This window comes from Hyperoodon ampullatus (assembly GCF_949752795.1).
Source record: "Hyperoodon ampullatus genome assembly, chromosome: 2".
Classification (NCBI taxonomy): Eukaryota; Metazoa; Chordata; class Mammalia; order Artiodactyla; family Ziphiidae; genus Hyperoodon; species Hyperoodon ampullatus.
Window position 1 is genome coordinate 32,541,930 of NC_136915.1, and position 21,272 is coordinate 32,563,201.

Below are 21,272 nucleotides of genomic sequence, written 5' to 3' on the forward strand. Positions count from 1 at the left end.
CACACTGGTACACACACAGTTATCTAAGGCAAAGTGGTGGCAAAGAAGAGTCATTTGTTCCACATTATATAAACAAGAGCAGAAGATTCATGAGACCCCATGCAACAGTATCTTATGTCACACAGATCTCTCCAGCTGCCTACAGAGAATATAAACAACAGTGTCATCTTCATTTTAAAGAATGACTGTACCTGTGTTCATATCCTGAACTAAACCAAGGAATAGCTCCATGCTAAACTTCCTTGGCTAAAATACAACCAGTACCATCACTCCTAGTCAGACTAATAAACAGAATGTCTTTTAAGGTAATGAATTAGATGGCTGTGTTTAGATTTTTTTTCAGGATTCCCTTTTGATTCTCCTGCTTTTAAGACCCAAAGAAAGGTATATTGAGTTTTTATTGGTGATTCTAAGTATATGTGTTTATAACAGTTAAAGTGTGATAGGTGAATTTAACATATTAAAAGAGTGCTATAGCATCTGTTCAGAAAAGATTATATACTATACAAACTATTCAAGTCATACAAAACCATTTTTCAGTGTCTTTTCAACTGAGAAGAATCCTATTCAGCATGCTTCTCCTCCTGAGGTGGTTCATACTGATCAAGCTATGGGGCAAAGACAGAGGAGTTTAGGTGAATTTGATTCTAAATTGGGTAAAAAACTTAATAGTAACAAAATGAGTTAACTATTATATTCAATTTAATTACTGAATCAGTAAGTTTATATTAAAATCCTATCCTTTTTAAACCACTCAGTGATTTTAATATTTAATATAATCAAACCTAGTGAAAGTTCTTTTTAAATAAACCTTTAAAATTACTGGGAAACTAAAACTTAATTCCCATTCATGACTGCACTACACAAATACTTGATATGCAATAATCTATATCTTCCCAAAGATGTTGTGGCTTATAGTAAGGTACTTTCTTCCTCTCTACCATAAGTTTACTGAACTTTCTCCTAAAAAGCAGAAAAAAAGAACTATGTGACATACATTAATCTAGCCAGTCAATGAGGAGCAGCTAACGCTTTTGACTTAAAAGGTGCCAAAAAGTTGTGTGGCATCTACACACTGTGGGATCTCGGATAATTTCAGACACTGAATTTTCTGTTATGCCGAGCTGGGGTCTGCTGCAACACTGCACTAAGATTTGAGTTGTTCCAGTTAGCTGTCAGATTTGAGAAGCTAATTAGACTTCACTGTGTTTTAGTTTCCTCACCTACAAAATGGTCTGTGCACCCGTGTCACTTATCTCACAAGGTTGAGAAGATAAAACACATCATGAGAAATGCCTAGAGTCACGTGAAATGCATTATGTGATTCAGATGTGGTAAAATCTCAAAGACTTAAGAGTTGACTAGTTTGAACTTTATGAAAATTCTCACGGGAGCTTAAACAAAGAAAAAACTTCAGCGCTAGACAAAATTAAGGGCAAGCAAATGTACCGAGGTTAAGTGCAGACAAGTTTACAGAGCTAACACATTACAGGGCCACCACATGACTACGCAGATTGTGCACTGCACAATCTAATGGGTTCCATTAGCAAAGCAGTGGCCCTGTATTGACCTATTAAGTCAACTGCCTAAGACTCTAAGAAATCTCCATTTACTTATAAACCACTAATCATTAACCAATATTTTCATCTTTTTGTCGATGAAGGTTCCCAAGAACCTCTTCTTGACCACACTTTGCTCATCCTATTTACAGTTTGCTTGTGGTTTTCTAGACAGGGCATCAGCTTGGCCTTGCAGTTAACTGAGATTGATATTCACCCACCTCCCTCCCCTACTGTCCATTTTAGTGAGGTTTTGGTCATATAATCATTAAAGGTGACATTATTTTTAATATGAATTCTTTCAAAAATTTTACCTTTGTTTTCAGTTTTTTATTTTCTTCTACAATAGCTTCATATTTCTCTTTCATTTCTGCCAATTCTAGGCGAAGCAGCTCTATTTCTGGATTTTCTGGGGTAGCAGCTCCTAAGTGATGCTTTAAAAAACTAATGTAAAAGTTAAGAATTTACTGAGCTCAATGAAACTAATGAAATAGCCTTTTGAAATAATTCTCTGATGAGAGTTACCCCACCCTACCACAAATATTTACCCAGAGATCAAAATCCAAATACTCAAAGAAAGTAATTTTTTCAATAATCAAAAGTATTTTAAAGGTTATTATCTATGTGAAAAAATACGAGTTCAAAAAAATAAAGGCCTTTTTCTGACTTGAAAAATGAAAAGGATACTCCAAAGCACTATTAGGTTTCTCTGGTTCTTCATATAAGGCTACCAAAACTGCAAATCAAAAAGCAGAAAAAACAACAATTAAAGTCTTAAATTAAAATGGCTGAAATTATATTCCATATCCCAGTAAATATTGAGTGTCTATTATACACCATGCACATTGCTAGGACTGTCCATACCATGGTGAACAAGAGAGACAAGGTCACTGCTCTCAATAAATTTACAGTCTAGTGCAAAAGATGAACAAGGAACTAGACAAAAAAAGACTATCAAGCAGCAATATAGGGTAATGGGTTATAGGAGCACATTGGAAGAACACCTAACTCAGCCCAGGGCACCAGGGAAGGCGTCCCCAAGAAAGAGAAATAAGGGGCTTCCCTGGTGGCGCAGTGGTTGAGAGTCCGCCTGCCGATGCAGGGGACACGGGTTCGTGCCCCGGTCTGGGAGGATCCCACATGCCGCGGAGCGGCTTGGCCCATGAGCCATGGCCATTGAGCCTGCGTGTCCGGAGCCTGTGCTCCGCAACGGGAGAGGCCACAACAGTGAGAGGCCCACATACCGCAAAAAAAAAAAAAAAAGAAAGAGAAATAAGACCTGAGACCTAGGCAATGGTTTCAGATAAAAAGGGAAGGCCAGGGGCAAAAGAACAACATATTGAGGAACTGAAAATTCAAGTGTGTCTAGATGGAGTTGTGAAAAGGGGGGCTGGAAAGGTGGTTAGGGAGGAGACTAGAGGATCCTGCAAGTTCAGTCAGGCCTTGGTCCTAAGAACAAAATGGCATGTAATTAAACAGTTATAAGCAGGGGAGTGACAGGATCACTCTTGACTCCTGTGTGGAAGACTAACAAGTGGGACAAGGATTTAAAGGCAGAAAGAGCAATTAAGAGGCTGATATGGTAATCCAGTTTAAAGAGAGTGACCTGGGAATTCCCTGGCAGTCCAGTGGTTAGGACTCTGCGCTTCCACTGCAGGGGGCACGGGTTCAATCCCTGGTCGGGGAACTAAGATCCCGCGTGCCTCGTGGCGCAGCCAAAAAAAAAAAAGCCAAAAAAAAAAAAGGGAAAGAGTGACCTGCACTAGTGTGATAGAGGGATGAAAACAAGGTAGATACGTTTGAGAAAAACTCTGTAGAGAAACAACAGGGCTATGGTTAACTGTTGGAAGGAAGAAGCTCTGAATTCAAAATGTTCTTCAAGAATGAAGTTTCACACACAACATGCTAAACAACCACCAACCAAAAACTTTACCAGTAATCAACATGCTCAAATCAAAATAAATACTTTAGTGGTTTCATATCCAATAGTTCATGTCAGCACTACCTTTTCCATCTTATTATTGAACACATTCCTTCTAGGATATACTACTCAAGTAAAAATCTAAACCAGTGGTTAATTTTTTTCTGCACGGAACTCTTTGAAAAATCTGATCAAAGACAAAAAACTCTTATCTACACTCAAAAAAATGTGCATATCTAGACCCCAGTTTAAGAACACCTCATAAACCAACTTACATGCTTCCCTTATATTTTTTGAGTTGTAATAACCCTTCAAATATAGACAGTATTTAAAAAATCAAATGGGCAACTAATACTAACAACTTTCATTAAGTTCTGATACTCTTCTAAACGTACTTACAGCACTGTTTTTTAAGAAATTGGCATATTTACATCATCACTGCCCTCTCCTCTCCTTCCCTCTTCTTTCAGTGTTACAGTACACTTTAATTCCTCTACTTATTACCTTTTTCTTGAAACTATGTACTCAAGCCTCTGTTTCTTCTTCCATTAATGTCCACTGATCTCTACCAAATTCTAACTTTATAAGACATGAATACTCTTACCCTTTCTTCCCTTCTTCCCCTACCCTTTCTTTTAGCTTCTAAATTTCTGTCAGTGGTAGTTACAAGGTTGATAATTACAGAACATAATGTAAATGTCAAGTTTCCTGTGCTTTTCTATAGATGAAATATACTTCCTTTTAAACAGACAAGAACTCTATACCCAGTGTTTCCCTTTTTGCCTTAGCAGCCAGGATTTTTAGAGGTTGATACAGTGCTCAAAATAACTAAAATGCCTCTTCTTCCAAATGACTTATCTTTATCTTTAGCCATCCCTATAGCGTTTTAATGTTAGCGTTTTAATGTGGAAATAAGCTGGATAAAAATTATAAGTTAAATCTGTGTAAAGTACACAAAATCAAACTTTAAATAGATCATATCAGTAGATACTCTGTTGTCTGATGTTACTTAGGAGACTGGAAATCTGGGAAAGTTGAGGGGGAATACCAGTAGATGTCAGTAAGGGAAAAGAAGCCTCTCGTGGTTTCCAGTCTCTCATGAAGGAAAATCCATGTGTGGCCACAAGGCTGAATATCTTCATTTACTTCCCACTATCGTCACTTCTCTGTCCTTACCAGTGTATGTTTCATTCACTCCATCCAGCCACTCTGGCCTCCTTACACTTCCTGAAACTCAACATCACACTTCATTCAGGTCTCTGCTCAAATGCTCTTACGAGAGGCCTTGCCTCACCACCCTACATAAAATGGCACACCCATCCTCCTTATCCCCTTACTTTGCTATGTTTTTTTCATAACACTTACCGCTGGTTGACACTATGGTTTATCTGTCTCCCCCAACTAGGATATAAGTTAATTTACAGCAGGGACTTTTTTTTTCCCCCACTGTTGTATCCCCGGTGCCTAGAACAGACACCTGAATAAAATGGTTAAATAAATGAAAGAAGTGCGCTTGTGGAGTTTTTTGAGGGGTGGGGGAGGTCGATGAAATTCCAAGAGTCTGTGATACCTCCCCAGATGACAGCACAGGTGCTTTCATGTAGTCCCTTAAATGTTTAATGAAACTTATTTGCAAAGAGATAGGAAACTGGTACCTGAACCTAAGGTAGCAACTCAAAATTACCAGCCCAGGCTTGGGAATTAAAAGCCCTGCATTCTACTAAGACCCAGAGTTGCTATTCTCCCAGAATTTTCTCCTAACTTTTGCTTCTGGCCAAAGAGCAGTTACCAAATTATTTCCCAGATACTTACTGTACTTCTCATAGGGACCCAGATCATCATCCCTGCCAACTCCTCTGTTCTGCACCCTTGAAAGTTCCAGCCAGTGAGTTGAGTGATACATAACAGGCATTCACCTTACGGCTTAGCTAATGAAATAAGCAGTACCCACACTACCTCTTGGAACCCTCCAGTTTCAAGCACCTTATTCATCTACTTAGATCTTGAACCCCAGAGTAAGAGATACAGTGTAACAGCTTCCATTTTTAAAAGTGAAAACAATATAACTGTTTTGATGTGCCCTCAAGCTCTTTAAACTGTGATTCTACTTTAATTGTGAAATCTGCACAAAGTAGGAATTGATATAGACTACGAAACGGGGTTCGGTTGAAAAGCCACAGCCAAACCGCTACTTCGGGGATTAGGTTCACTTAGCTACTTTATAGCCAGCTTTCAAACCTGGTCATTTCCTCACTTGCCCTTTGTTCAAAGGAAAGTGTTTCTGTACAGGATTTTGAGGGCTCCGAAAAAAGTGTCAGGAGGGAGGAGTTGGGCTCTCAAGGTCTTTAGCAAACATGCTCACTGCGGCTGCTCAAGGCAAAGCAACGGAAGTTGGAGGAACTTCGCAACAGCTGCAAGAGTTTCACTCCCTGCGGCGAGAGCGGTAGCGAGTGCGAGGCTACCCGACCCCGGCGGCGGCCGGCAGCCAGGCGTGAGCCGGTCCCCGCTAAACCCCTAGGCCCACCTCGCTGGACCCGGGACGGGTTCCACCTGTTCCCCTCCTGCCCCACGCCACGGCCCGTCTGGGGCGCAGCGCCGAGGAGCACGACGAGGTCACGAGAAACCCTCTCCTGGCCCATGCTCACCCTTGGTCAGCGTGTCCAGCACCCCCGACTTCTCCAAGTACCTCCGGAACTGCTCGCGCTTCGAGTCGGCGGCCTGAGGAGACACGGCGGGTCAGTGGCCGAAGCCCGGGGGCCGGAGCAGGAAGAAGGCGCTGGGAGTCCGGCAACGCCGCCTCCGCCTCGCCACCTCAAGCCCCCCAGACCTGCGCGCGCGCTCCCACTCCCACCCGAGCCGACCAGCGGCTAGCTACCGCCCGCATGCCCCCAGCCACGCCGCGCCCCTCTCACTTTGTAATGGGCCATAGTGGCAGCGGCAGCGGCGTAGCTGGCGCCGGAGACCGTGGCGGGAGGGCTCGGAGTAGCACTGCTCATGCGCGGAAGGGCGCGCGCGCCTGCGCACTTGCGAACCACGGGCTGGGACCGCCGGGGTGTGGCTCGTTTTCATGGCGACCAGGACGCTCTGAATGCCCCATAGTGAGCAGAGCCAAAGGAGGCTGCGTACGCCCGCCCCTCTGTCTAGCAAAGCAGCACTCCTCCTTCCTCTTCCGGTTCTCGCAGCGATTCGGTTACTTAGTAGGAGGCTGGGTTTTGGTAACTCCGGACAAGTGTCCAGGTGGGGCCAAAGATGGGCGTGGCGCCAGGGGGAGGGGCCTACTGAGCCCTGGAGCACTAGAACGCATTCCAGAGACTCGGGTCTCCTGACACCGGAAGTAGGCGGATTTGTCTCAACTAGGACCTCAGGAACTCTGGCAGCGTGTGTGTGCTGGCTTGTCGACTCCCATCTTGAAAAAGGGCGCACTAACGAGGGCAACCCTTGGATTTCCAGTGGCTGGAGGACTGCTTAGAATCGTCTGTTTGGGCTCCAGCTCTTATATTTGGAGTCTCCTTGATTTGTGGCCAACTTGATGTGGGCCTCCGGAGGGTGAGCAGTAATGTGCTAATAATAGCTAGCACTTTTGAGCGCTTACTGTGTGCCTGGCAGTGCATTAAACACATATGTTTCTTATTTTAATTCTCACACCGTCCCTGCAAGGTAGGTACTGTTAGTAAACTGTCAAGGATAGATAACCAGTGAGTAGTAGAGCCAAGACTCCGATCCTGGCACTGAATCACGATGCTATCTTATAAACTGGTGAAAGAAAGCGACCAATCTTTTTAGGATTTTATTTACCTAGATAACAACATTATGATTATATTCAAGACAGATCAGGTTGCAGTCTATAAAGAAACTGCGTTAAGTCCCAGGGGCAAACAAAGTTTAATCAGTGTCCAGAAGTAAAAGATTAATAACCAAAAGAGGGAATTACATAGATTAAGAACAATCTCTGAAGGCTATGCTCCCTTCAAGGAAAAACCTGATTCCATTTAGCTTCGATTCTGACATGTGATTTTCCCAAAATTAGTGTTATTCTGAAGGGAGCCTGTAGAAAAGTAGTCCTGATTTGGTAACTCTATGTCTTTGAACTTGAAACTACTCCTTCCCAATTCAGAATTAGAGCCATTTTCCCTTTTTTAAATGGGTTTGCAGTTGTCTATCCAAACAGCTGGTCTGTAGAGCTGCCCTGTTGTTTCTGTGCTCAACCATCATTAAGCTACTTCTTTGATAATGTAATGCACAGAATGTCTAAAAACCAACAGCTGTTCAGATCTGAAGGTCTGTGGGAGCCCGCCTACCAATGAGGTTGTTTGTCAGCGACACTGAATGATTTGGAGGACAAGCAGGGGGGTTACTGCAGGTTCTGACCAACTCGGATTCAAAGGACAACCCTCCTAAAGAATCAGGAGTGTCTGGAATGTCAAGCGGATGGAAGTCTCCCTGTGAAGGAGGAAGCGTTCTGATTGTGCTGTCTCTGAGCTGGCCCTTGAGGTTACCTTTAGGAGGTAATGCCTGGTTTTCATTTTCTGCAGAGGGACCCCAAGTAGCACGAAGCCATTTCCGTTTCCAGGTGTAGTTAGCTGGCAGAGAGAAAGCTGTTTGGGGTGACTGCCCCGTGTGGTTGTTCAGATCTATAGCATCACCTGGAATAGAACAGTGACCTTTAGAGTAGTGGTTCCTTTTGCTGTCTTTGCCATCAATTTCTCTTTTTCCCCTCAACTGGTTACCATTAACTTCTTTTCCAGATATTTTATGAGTGTCTTCTTTATTACTTGAGTTGATGTTTTGAAGATGACCACAGGTAGTACTAAGCATGCACATCTCAGAAAGTAGCGTTTCCTGTTCATCCAAAATGCCTTTGTCATAATTTCCACTGTGATTATCAGGATCTGTCTGAAATGCAGGTGGATTTAAACCAGGGTACGCTGCTGTGTGTGTTTGCTTTTCCACTAACAGACTGTAATCAGGTGCAGAAGAGAATCGTTTCAGTGAATTTGCAGATATGTTTTGGTATTTGGCAAGGTTTTGTTTTGACTTGTTGGTACAAAATTCATTATGTTCATCCTTCAATTTATATTGTCCCCAAAGCCCTCTTTTAATCTTTTTAAAACCTAGATGGAATATTTCTAGAACATTTAAGAAAAGTGAAACAGTAGCTATGGATTGCATAAATAATAGGAATATCGTCTTTTCTGTGGGTCTTGAGACAAAACAATCAATTATATTTGGACACGGGTGGCCGTGGCATTTAAATAGAGGCTCTAAATGAAATCCATATAAAAGATACTGTCCAATCATGAACCCAACTTCAACCACAGAGCGAGTGAAAATGTGTATCACATAAGTGCAAAGCAAGGTTCCTCTGAGTGGAGCTTTATTTAGTTTCCTTTGCTCAAGCTCATGCAATTCTTGCTCCAATCTCCTCCGATCCCCAGGCATTTCAAGCTCTACCTCCTCCAGTTCACCCCTCAGTTGAGCTTTCTTCATCTGCCTCTCCTTCTCCAGAACTCTCAGTCTGTACAAAGCATGGCCCATGTAGACCAGGGATGGTGAAGACACAAATATCACCTGCAAAACCCAGTATCTAATGAGGGAGATAGGAAAGGCCTGATCATAGCATACATTTCTGCAGCCGGGTTGTTCTGTATTACAGATGAAGTCAGACTGCTCATCATTCCAGACATCTTCAGCAGCTACACCCAGAACAAGCATTCGAAATATGAACAGGATGGTGAGCCACATCTTTCCAATCATGGTGGAGTGGATGTGAACTTCCTCCAGAATGCGTCCAAGGAAAGTCCAGTCCCCCATGTTTATTTAGTCAGCCATCTTAGCTCTGAACCCCATCAAATAGGAGGCAGATAAATTCTTCCATTCTGAAGGGTGTGCTATTTCTTAAGGCAAACCTATGGCCAAAATATGAACAAAGCATCACTCTTTCAGCATGCTGGTTGCTCTACTTTTTTCCCTAGAAAGTTGTAATAATCTGTTACCAAGAATATGTTTAAGATGTCAGGAATATAAAATCATTTATGTTTAGACCTTACAATGCAATGGGAAAAAAAAAGATACCTGGAGGAGGGGTGTATATATTCCCTCCTATGAAGAATAGAATTATAGGAATTCCTGTAAGAGAAGAGTCTTCTTACTCAGCTGAAGTTTGTTGTTTTATTTTTTTAACTGAGAACTTTTGGAGAGGTTCCTAAAACTACTGACTTGATCTTACAAACCTATTAAGATTATTTTATATAAAAACTATAACCAAAGTCAATGATTTTTAAATCTCATTTATGCACAAAGGAAAAGGCATGTTAATTTCATAATCCAGTAAGATACAGCATTTAAAGAAACCAAAAGAAACAAATCTGGCTCTCGCTATAAGAATGTAGATTAGTTTTTTAATCCACATTTAAATGTCTAAATTCTAGTTTCTTTCTGGCAGTTTTTGAGCATTTTCAGAAATCATTTCAGCAATATATTTATGAATATTTATGAAATTATTACTAACTTTGTTGTGAAAATTTTCCAAAAGTTCTCAACTATTTTGTACTACCAGGATTAGATATTGCTTGAAATAAATGGATCATTGGTATGGTGGTAGTATTATAGAAATTTTCATTATAACAGTATGTGACCTTTCTAAGACATGTAGCTTGCTTTGTGGAGAGAGCAGTGGGGCGAGTTATAATATAGATGCTTGGATTATGAGCCAGTAGGTTCCATATTAGAGTTGATACCCTAGGATATCTAAGAGAAAATATATCCCAAAGAAAAGAAAAAAAGAGTGAATGTTTTCATTCACTTTCATTTAACATATAAATGTATGTCCTATATCCCTTATAGAAAGGGAAATGTTACACAATCAAACAACATACTAGGATATTATAGCTACAAGATATGTTCATCACAAAAATCCTATGAGGTAGGTATGTTGTTCCCCCACTTTACAGATCAGGAAACTGAGGCACACCTTAAATTACCCAAGATTACACAGCTAGAACTGGTATTCAAACTCAATCACTGTGGCTCTAAAGTCAGCTCTTAACTGTTTTACTAAACTGTTATTTTTCCTCTCTAAACACACTTGAAATTTTCATGAAAGAGATATTAAGAAATCATCTGTTTTCTCTTACAAGTTTAATTATTTAAATTAGGTATGTCAAATTGTGAAAGTTTTGACTTTTTAAATAACAGGTTCTAGAGTCTTTAGTTCCTTTCTGAAAGCTTTATATAGTTCAAAAGACTTGCAGAAGCATCAAACTTCTAAAATTGAGTTGTATTCCTGAGATAGAGAAAATTTCTATTTGACTTTATTACGTTAATAGTACTATACTCTTTGACCCAACAATCCAAAGCATTTTAAAGTGTAAGCAAAGATATTATTCTTGTTGTTTATAATAATCATAACTTGAAAATATCCAAAATAATTATCAATACAAGAAAGACTGTATTGTATATATAAATATAATAGTACATCCACAGTGTGGTACTATGCAACCAATAGAAATAATAAATATATACTAACATAAAAAGACATTGATATATCGTTTCAGTAACATTCATATTATAAAATATAGAATAATATGGCCCCATTATTGTAAATTTATTTATATGTAGAGATGCATCCAATAAAGCCTAGGATATTCATCAAAATATTAACTATGATTATCTCTGGGTAGTGTGATTACAATTGACTTAATTTTTTATAATTATATATATTTTAATTTTTTCTTTTACCATGAGTACTTTACTATTAAAATCACCGAAAGAAATTAAAGTTTTTTTCTCCCTTAAAGGACAAGTGCATGGTATTTCCTGAAAGAAGAAGTACTATTATTTAGCTTCAAATCTTAGGTCCTAAAGCTTTCATAGCAAATGACACAAATACTAATATACACAGATACAGTACTATAGAGTTCAAAAGAAAAAAAAATTTCAAATAACTCTTAATTAGCTAAGACAGAGAGATTAACACAGACCTTTCTCAGTTTAGGTAAATCTGAAGCAGATCATGTTTAAAAGTTATACCACAGCCATCTTCAGCTTAATCTCTGAATGTGTCCCTTTGCAGATGTAGAGCAGATTCAGTTTGGTTCAGTGCAGTGAGTGAGTCAGGCATCAGCTAAAATCCATCTCCCTGTCTTCATTCCTGCTTCTAAAACAGCACTACCGAATGGAACTTTTTTTTTTTTAAATCCGGTGGAACTTTTTGCAACAATGTTGGAATAGACTATCTGCACTGTCCAATAAGATGGCCACTAGAAACACATAGCTATTGAGCACTTGCAACGTGGCTTGTGTAACAGAGGCACTGAGTTTTTTATTTTGTTTAATTTTAATTAAATGTAAATAGCTACATGTGCTTAGTGGCTACCTTATTGGGCAGCACACATAAAGAATATTTCCAACATTTCTAATACTACAGCACAGTTTAGGAGACTAAAATTATGAGCCCCAAATTAAGCTGAATAAATGGCCCCTCTATAATTCAGAGATGTCATATTTAAAACACCAGATGTTTGTGTGCTTTTTTAATGGTAACTTTGCCCCCCGGGGAACCTAGAAAGACATCACAGTTTTTGGTAATGTGAGCGATGTTTCTAGTACCAAAATAATCTAACTAGATAGTAACTTCTTAGTCATCAGTCTTAATAATCAATGGGTCATGTCCGATTTCATAGTTAGATGAATCCTGTTTCTCTGTCTAGTTTTCTATTATTAACAATTACATTGCACTTTAGGTCATTAAAGATCTCTCTTCAGAGCTAGTGACCTAGTGGGTTGGCAATGGCAGATAAATATTTCTTCCCTGGGCTTCTTTGCCAACTATAGCTAATTTTCAAATTAAATGCAACCCTGTCATCAGGAAAAAATATATATATATTCATATTTGTATATTATGTATTATCTAAATTATATATTATGTGTAATATATAAATTATAAATTGTTAGTAAACTTAAAAAACACTAAGCTTCATTAGTAGTCAGAGAAATACAAATTAAAATAAAGTATTTTTTTTTTTTAATAAATTTATTTATTTAATTTATTTATTTTTGGCTGCTTTGGTTCTTCGTTGCTGCGTGCGGCTCTCTCCAGCTGTGGCGATCGGGGGCCACTCCTCGCCGAGGTGCGTGGGCCCCTCACCGCAGCGGCCTCTCCCGCTGCAGAGCACAGGCTCTAGGCATGCGGGCTTCAGCAGTTGTGGCACGTGGGCTCGGTAGTTGTGGCTCGCGGGCTCCAGGGCGCAGGTTCAGTAGTTGTGGCGCACGGGCCCAGCTGCTCTGCAGCACGTGGGATCCTCCCCGGCCAGGGCTCAAACCCGTGTCCCCTGCATTGACAGGCGGACTCCCAACCACTGCGCCGCCAGGGAGGCCCCCGTAAAGTATTATTTTTTAATAATACTTTACTTATTTATTTAATAAATTTAATAAATTTACTATCAAAATGTAAATTTTTTCAAGATTTATAATACCTGCTTTTGGCAAAAGTATGAGGAAACTGTTACTCTCATATGCTATCAGTAAGAATATAAATGTATACAGCTATTTAAAAGGTAATTCAGGGGCTGCCCTCATGGCACAGTGGTTAAGAATCCGCCTACCAATGCAGAGGACACGGGTTCGAGCCCTGGTCTGGGAAGATCCCACATGCCGCAAAGCAACTAAGCCCGTGCACCACAACTACTGAGCCTGCGCTCTAGAGCCCGCGAGCCACAACTACTGAGCCCGTGTGCCACAATTACTGAAGCCCGCATGCTCTCAACAGGAGAAGCCACTGCAACGAGAAGCCCCCACACCGCAACGAAGAGTAGCCCCCACTCACCACAACTAGAGAAAGCCCCAGCAACAAAGACCCAACTGAGCCAAAAATTAATTAATTAATTTTTTTTAAAAAAGGTAATTTAGGGAATTCCCTGGTGGTCCAGTGGTTAAGACTTGGAGCTTTCACTGCCATGGCCCGCATTCAATCCTTGGTCGGGGAACTAAGATCCCAGAAGCCACGTGGCACGGCCAAAAAAAAAAGGTAGTTTAAATCTATCAAAATTAACATAGCATTTCTGCTTCTGGATGCTTGAAATATCCATTCATTCATTCATTCATTCATTCTCAAAGACACTGCACATACTAGGATGTTCACATAGCACTGTTGATAATAGTACAAAATCAGCAACAACTTAAGTGTTCAGTAGAGGAATAGTTAAATAAACTATTACATCTTTATCATTAGCAATTCAGAGAATAAAGATCTCTAGGAACTAACAGAAAGATCCCTAATTCATATCATAAAACAAGTTACAGAATAATACATGTAGTATTGTTAAAAACCGTTTCTTGTTAAAAACCTTCATTTCATATGTACATTTAAAAAGCTAAAACAGCGAGATTAACCCAAACCTTTCTTAGTTTAGGTAAATCTGAGAAGCAAATCATGCTTTGAGAAGTTATACCAAAGTCATCTTCAACTTGTTCTCTGAATTTATCCCTTGGGGGTTAAAGAGCAGATTCAGTGCAGTTCAGTGCAATGAGTGAGTCAGTCATCAACTGAAAGCCATTTCCCTTTCTGCTCATCCTGAGTCAAAAAAGGTCTAGGAGAATATACACCCAACTGTTGACAATGGTCATCACAAGGGAAAAGAGCAGGTTTGGGGTGGAAAGGTAAAAGAGTTTCTTTTAAGTTCTTTTTTTAACCAAGAACATAACTGTATTCTCATACTCAAATTTTAAAGAATTCTGAAACAAATCTCAGATCAGCTTTTCTCAAAATGCTAGAATACTACTTTTCTCACTATAATTAAGGATGTATCCTCCTTTCAGAATACAGCAACATGTTTAGGTGGGTTTTAAATAAAACATGCTTATGATAAAAGAAGAAAAAATTGTATTTCCTGCATTCAGGTGACCTAAAACTACTATTTTGGAAAAAGAATGGCCAGCAATCTGGGTTCCATACAAGAAAACGACACAGGCATCCCAGCTTTCAGATATGACATTTTACCTTTTGTAAATACCCACTCATAGAAGAGCCACTAGCCACGTAAAGGATGAGAATCATGTCATAGATGAGACTCCAAAAAAAGAGTCCAGGTACATAGTGTGCGTGAGAAAGATAGTTCCAGGTTCCTTGGGATCCTAGACACACTATTCAAATCTTTTTTTTTGTTTTGTTTGGCTGCGTTGGGTCTTTGTTGCTGCACATGGGCTTTCTCTAGTTGCAGCGAGTGGGACTACTCATTGCAGTGGCTTCTCGTTGCGGAGCATGGGGTCTAGGCAAGCAGGCTTCAGTAGTCGCAGCACGCGGGCTCAGTGGTTGTGGCACACGGGCTTAGTTGCTCACACTATTTGAATCTTAAACTAGCAATCCAGAGAATTCTTCTATAAGGTATTTCTACCATTCTTGGTACACCCTCAGAAATGTTTCTTCCCATACTCCCATGATACTTTTTTTTAAATAAATTTATTTATTTGTTTATTTATTTTGGCTGTGTTGGGTCTTTGTTGCTGTGCACGGGCTTTCTCTAGTTGCGGTGAGTGGGAGCTACTCTTCATTGCGGTGAGCGGGCTTCTCACTGCGGTGGCTTCTTTTGTTGCGGAGCACAGGCTCTAGGCGTGCGGGCTTCAGTAGTTGTGGCGTGTGGACTCAGTAGTTGTGGCTCTCAGGCTCTAGAGAGCAGGCTCAGTAGTTGTGGCGCACAGGGTTAGTTGCTCTGCGGCATGTGGGATCTTCCTGGACCAGGGCTCAAACCCATGTCCCCTGTATTGGCAGGCGGATTCTTAACCACTGCATCACCAGGAAAACCCCGCCATGATACAATAAATTTTGGTATTTGGGGAACACAGCACTGATAGACCAGGAGGGCAGGAGAATATGGGCTGTCAAGTCATTACCAACCTTTAAATCCTGCTCCCTCTTAGACAAGTTACTTGATTTTTTTAAAGAGTTCCCATATCCTCCTCTCTAAGATAACAGAGTAATAGCTGCCTTTCTGGGTTGTTAAAAAGATGAGCAATAATGCATATAAAGCACCCCAAACAGTGACTTATCTACTCAAACAGTGATGGAAAGTGATAATCAATAGGCTGACAGATGTGAAAAGTTTTTATTTTCAGCATAGAACATTATTTGTGGATTCTATCAAGCAATCTCTATAGTATACCCTCCTAGGAGAGCAAGTCTCTTTTAGAGGATACATACCCTCATGCAGCACGCCTGGGAAAGAGCCAATCTTTGGTTCTCACTTCCCTTCTGTTTTCTTTCTTCCTCTTCCCCCTCATGCACAGAAGAGCCCCTTCCTTAAACCCTAACTCCTTTTGTAAGCAGTCTTTGAAACTGATGACTTCAAGGGTGTTTTGTCCTCTTTATAAAATTGTTAGCATTTGCTGGGACTTCTCTGTTTCTTCATAGAGAGTTCTCCAGTTTTTTCCCAGATGGCTCTTTTTATTAATTGGTTTGTGTTAGGGGCAAGTCAGTTCGCTGGGGATAGGAAAATGTTGAAAAACACAGCAAATAAGACGCAAGCTAAATAAGCTGCAATTGCTACCCAAAACCTTGGATCTTTCAGCAGTGCCTTATCAAAGCAGCTGAACACGGTATAACCAATGGACATTCCAGCAAATCCACCTGCAATGTGAGCTGCAAAAGACACCTTGAGAAAAAAGGGGAAAAAATGGGAATAAGTGAAGAAAATGTTAATTGCATATCTCAGCTGTTTAAAAAACAAATACCATCCCAGTCAAAGAGTCTTAAAAGTCTGAACAGCAAGGTGGTGAGACAAAAGAGACAGAAAAACTCCATGTGCACAGAGAGGAGATATTCCAAATCATGCAAAGCTAAAAAAAATATCAGTTCACTGACTCTGAGTACACAAGACAGAGCCATCATTTCTCCTTATTCTTGGTCATCATTGCGTTTAGGATGGTTCTATATAAGGCCAACCAAGAGAGTAAGAGTTGAGGTGCCATGAGGGATCTCTACAGGAGCATAATCTGATCCCACATAAATGGAATGTCTAAATTAAAAAATACACACAGATAGTCAAACGGAAACTACCAAATTCAAAGACCAATTTCAATAAAACTGGAAATCTTTGTCAGTTTTCTTTTTATTGTAAATTCATCTGGACCCAAATTATTGCTGCTTTCCAATCTGCATTTTATTCTCTGTGAAGTCCCTTCACTCCTGTTTTTTGGAATAGCTATCAGTATAACAGGTGCAGAGAACTAGAGCCCATTGTCAGGGCTATGAGAGAGAGAAGTGAAAAGGACAATCCAAAAGACTGATTTCCTCAGGAATTTTCTTAACTTCCAAGTGTAAAACTGACTGCCCTAAACCTCAGAATTGTTGCCCCTATTTGGTGACCCTTTTTAGCTATTGATATGATAGGTAATTTAAAAAATAATAAACTGAACTCACCGGGGACCCATTTGCAGGGACAAAGAACCTTCTGTAGAGAGCAAATCCCATGTCCGACACAACTAGAAGGGAAAACAGCCCAGTGAAGCCCCACGATCTCCAAAATAGTGCGCCAGTTATTTTTGGTTCCCCTCTAGCAATGGTAGCAACGTTTATTGAGACTTACTCTGTGCTAGGTACTGTTCTAAGAGTTTTACATGTACTAACCTGCATCATTAATCCTCACAACAACCCCATGAAATAGGTACTATCATTATCCCATTTTATAGATGTATTGATCCAACGAGTATTTATTGATTATCTCCCATGTGCCAGGCACTATTCTAGATGGTGGAGATACTGCCGTGAACAAATCAGACTGCCTCATGGCACTGAAAGTCTAGTTGGGGAAGGCAAATGAATAAGTAAAACATACAGTATTGTCAAATGGTGCTTAGTGCTATGGAGAACACACAAAGAGAAGAAGGAGAATTGGGAATGCTGAGAGTAGGGTGTGATTTTTAACTGGAGAGTCAGGGAGGATCTCAAGGAGAATATGGCATTTGATAGAGATAAGGGAGCAAGCCATGCTGACCTTTGAAGTAAGAGTCCTCTAGGCAGAGGGAAGTGCAAAGTCCCTAAGGCAGGACCATCCCCCTGGTGTGTTTGAGGAATACCAAAGCAGTTGATCTGGTCGCATAGGTGGTTTTCAAAGGATGGTTCCCTGCCCCACTGGGATCCCAGCATCACTGGGAACTTACTAGAAATGAAAATTCTCAGGCCCACCCCAGACTTACTGAACCAGAAACTCTAAAGGTAGGGCTCAGCAGTCTGTGTTTTAACAAGACTTTTGGGTGATTCTGGACTAAAGTTAGGGACAAAGTAGTAGGTGATGAGATCAAACAGAAGCAGATGCAGATCATGTAGGGCCCTTATGGACCATTGTAAGGACTTTGACTTTTACACTTTGAAGCTTTTGAGCACAGGAGTGACATGTCTGACATGTTTTTAAAAGATGATTCTGGCTGCTGTATAGGAAACATACTCTAAGGAAGCAAAGACAGGAACAAGCAGACAAGCTAATTACTACTACTGCAGCAACCCAAGTGAGGAATGAGGGTGGCGTCTTATACATAAAGAAACCAAAACACAGAGTTTAGTACTTGCCCAAGGCCGCCCATCTCAGAGGCAGTAGTGGGATTTGGACCTTAAGCAGCCTGACTGTGGGAGGCTTCACTCACCCACCACACTAATTGCCTCTGCTTACCATCAGGAGAACAGAAGATGGGCCAAAAAAGGAAATAAGTCCACATTTTCTAATGGAACAGTGAGAGCCAGAACTTAGACATTCCTCAAATAAGTCAGACCTCTGATGCTAAAAGAGCTTCCAGGTTTCTTGGCTCAGAAGAACTCTGCCCTACATGTGCACTTGGAAACATCTCCTGCAGCTGTCACATTCCACACCCATCCCCCAATTCCCTGTGCTCTACTTAGTGAATGTCCTAGGAGACAGAAAGACCTAGTCCTTGCCTTTGGGAAAACAGCATCAGGACCATGTGTTCTGGCTAGTTTCCCTTTCAATACAGTATTGACACTGAAGTCACTGGATAGAAATTGAGGTCAAGGAGAAGTACTCAATGTTAATCTAATTGTAAATGACTGTCACACAAAATGCTGGATAAATGTGGCTATATTGTTTTCTCGATCATTTGCAATTCCTGATCCAGTGTAAATAACAGAGATAGGACTAGGAAGGTATAAGAAAACCACTGCTGGAAAACAGGGTTGACTTACTGGAAACAATTACTTTGGTCTAGTCTTCCACAGTAGGAGACCTCCTTTCAAAAACTCTTTGTAACCCTTAGCATGTCAATTTCTCCATTCAATTTCTCTCTTGGCCCCTTCTGACTTACACCTGCCTGGCCCTTTCTGCTTCCCAGGGGAGTTTACTTCTAAGCTGCTGCAGTCTCTAAACCGAGACCTGTCTTCCCACCTGAAAAGAAGCCCTCATTCCAATAAACCAAATCATTGTCTTAAATAAAATTTGACACTCATTTTAAGGGAGCTGCCTTTATATGGATTTTTTTGAAGGATGAAAATGTGAGATTTCCTGAACTTTTTCCGGGGAAGCTCAGTTGCTTTGTTAGAAAACAGATCCAACAAATAATGCTTAATGAAGGAAGGTCCTGGGCCAATTGTCCTTCACAATTAGGAATAATATTTACCATTTAAAAAAAAAAGAAACTATACATTTTCCCAAGGAAACATGTTTAAAATTAAAATGTACTTGTATTTCATTAATCCGGAGTTTGTTCTAACTTCTCTCATTTTCAGTAGTAGGTAAACCAGGCCAAAGAACTTTTAGAAATGGCCTGTGGGGAAGGTTGATGTTAGTGTGTCCTACCTATGTTTGTAGGATATAATAAAAGCACATCATTCAGTGATTGTATTACTTACCTCAAGAATGACAGAATGTTTAAAGCAACTATACCCCAATTAAAAAAAAGAAGAGAAAGAATGACAGAATGTTACATAAACTATATTTGGAGATAACCCTGTGCATGAGGAAAGGGCTTTTACTCCAACATTAAAGGGTATTAGAGTATTAAAACCTTTTCCTCATTGAGGGTTTGAGGCTTATTTTACAAAAGTCATTCATAATTACCTGAAAGAAACAGATTGACTGATGACCCAGGTAACTTGTGGAAGAATATTTTTCTGTCTAAGGACTTGTCCCTTGGTTCTGGTTGTGACTCAGACGGCTCTGCCTGCACAGCAACTCTCCTAACTAACTCCCAGACATCTCTCCTCCTTTCTGTGCTGACTAGTTTCCCTCACTTTTTGGATTTCTTATGGAGAAAAACAGTATACATGGTATGGTATAAACTAGAAACAAGTCACTTCTTTTCTCTTGGGATGAAATATTGTTTTTACAGTTAAACCGTTCATAAACTTAATTTAGTGTCTTTTTTGAACTCTTGATACCAATTTGCAGAATGATTTTTTCCTACTATGTGGACAGCCAAAAGCTTAGCCTGTATCAAGTGTCACTTCTGTCTTGGCCTTCAAGTCTGAGCCAACAGTCTGGCCCCAGGGTCAGCCTTCTCCCCGCACCCTCCATGCAGATCCAGAAATACAAGTTACCAGCCCTGCCTTCACTCTTGCTTGCTTCTACTCTGTATGGCCTGCCCCCCCGTCCAAAATCCTGACTTTCAGACCCGCCTAAAATTCCACCTCTTCTCCAGATTGAACGTACTTCCTAAATTCTTTCAGCATGTAATTCCAGACTATCATTCCTGGAGATTTCCAAAGCCACATCAGTCATGCTCCTACTTCCCTGACCCCTCTCTTCCTTCACCTCTGCTCTCATCTTCAATCCTCAGCCACCACTCCATGCTTATATCCTAGATCAGTTTTCTTTTTTATCTGAAATTGAGGAAGAAAATGGATTATATGAATGGTTTTCAAGCTTTCCCTTTCTGACAAAATCATACGCAGAATCTAATGTATGAACAAGAAAAATCCAGTATATAAAACATAAATGACAGCAGAAAGTAACACAACAGTTTAAATCAACTATACTCCAATAAAAAAATTTTTTTAATAAAAAATTTTAAAAATCCAGGGGCTTCCCTGGCGCCGCAGTGGTTAAGAATCTGCCTGCCAATGCAGGGGACACGGGTTCAAGCCCTGGTCCGGGAAGATCCCACAGGCCGCAGAGCAACTAAGCCTATGCGCCACAACTACTGAAGCCCGCGCACCTAGAGCCGTGCTCCACAAGAGAAGCCACCGCAATGAGAAGCCCACACACCGCAACAAAGAGTAGCCCCCGCTCGCCACAACTAGAGAAAAGCCTGCGTGCAACAACAAAGACCCAACACAGCCAAAGATAAATAAATAAATAAATATTTTTAAATATATATATATATTTTTTTAAATCCATAAACGATGGTATTGTGGTTGAAGTGGACGGAGTGCCTCGAGCCCTACTCTCTTGACTCCCCGCACTCCAGAAAGAAACAGAGGCACCTCTAAGAACCACCCACCAGGATCTGTGAAAACTCCTTTCACACCTTTCTGCTTAGGGCTATGAAGCCGAACCATTCTTTCTGACTCTAGGCTTATGGTCATCCTACTTGTTAGTCTGGGAAATGTGAGAAGGTCTTCTGAAGGTTGAACCCGTAAAATTGAAGGTGTGAAATGTTCACAAAATACACTTACTTATAAGGACGATGATGAGTAGTCTGACAATTCCAAAGGCAGGAATCATTTCTCGAAAATTCTTGCAAAGAGATAAATAATAATATAAGCAAATCTATTGGCAAATGAAACTTCAACTGTCCTCCCCCTTCATCTGCTTTATCATTTAAAATAAAGTGTGAGTGTCAAGTATTTGCAAAAC

General features: G+C 40.5%; 3 protein-coding genes across 3 annotated transcripts in view; all 3 read right to left on the reverse strand.

Moving 5' to 3' along the window:
- Positions 1-563: 563 nt before the first annotated feature.
- Positions 564-6,470, reverse strand: MYCBP (MYC binding protein; the record flags this gene model as incomplete). Its single annotated transcript, XM_079698251.1, has 5 exons — positions 6,393-6,470; positions 6,126-6,198; positions 2,247-2,295; positions 1,874-2,003; positions 564-608 (listed from the first exon to the last, which is right to left on the reverse strand). The coding sequence occupies exons 1-5, from the start codon at positions 6,405-6,407 to the stop codon at positions 564-566; spliced, it is 312 nt and encodes a 103-aa protein (XP_079554377.1). The 5' UTR covers positions 6,408-6,470.
- Positions 6,471-7,746: 1,276 nt separating this feature from the next.
- Positions 7,747-9,291, reverse strand: GJA9 (gap junction protein alpha 9; the record flags this gene model as incomplete). The annotated part of the gene is made up of 1 exon (XM_079697684.1): positions 7,747-9,291. One exon carries the CDS (start codon positions 9,289-9,291, stop codon positions 7,747-7,749), a length of 1,545 nt encoding a protein of 514 aa, XP_079553810.1.
- Positions 9,292-15,944: 6,653 nt separating this feature from the next.
- RHBDL2 (rhomboid like 2) overlaps positions 15,945-21,272 on the reverse strand; it is a gene marked incomplete at its 3' end in the record, with an annotated part of 30,078 nt that continues 24,750 nt past the window's right edge. Inside the window, exons 5-7 of the mRNA XM_079728053.1 lie at positions 21,092-21,152; positions 16,892-16,953; positions 15,945-16,124 (exon numbers count right to left, since the gene is read on the reverse strand). Of these exons, the coding sequence (XP_079584179.1) occupies positions 15,945-16,124; positions 16,892-16,953; positions 21,092-21,152 (303 nt within the window). The remainder of the gene's footprint in view (positions 16,125-16,891; positions 16,954-21,091; positions 21,153-21,272) is intronic.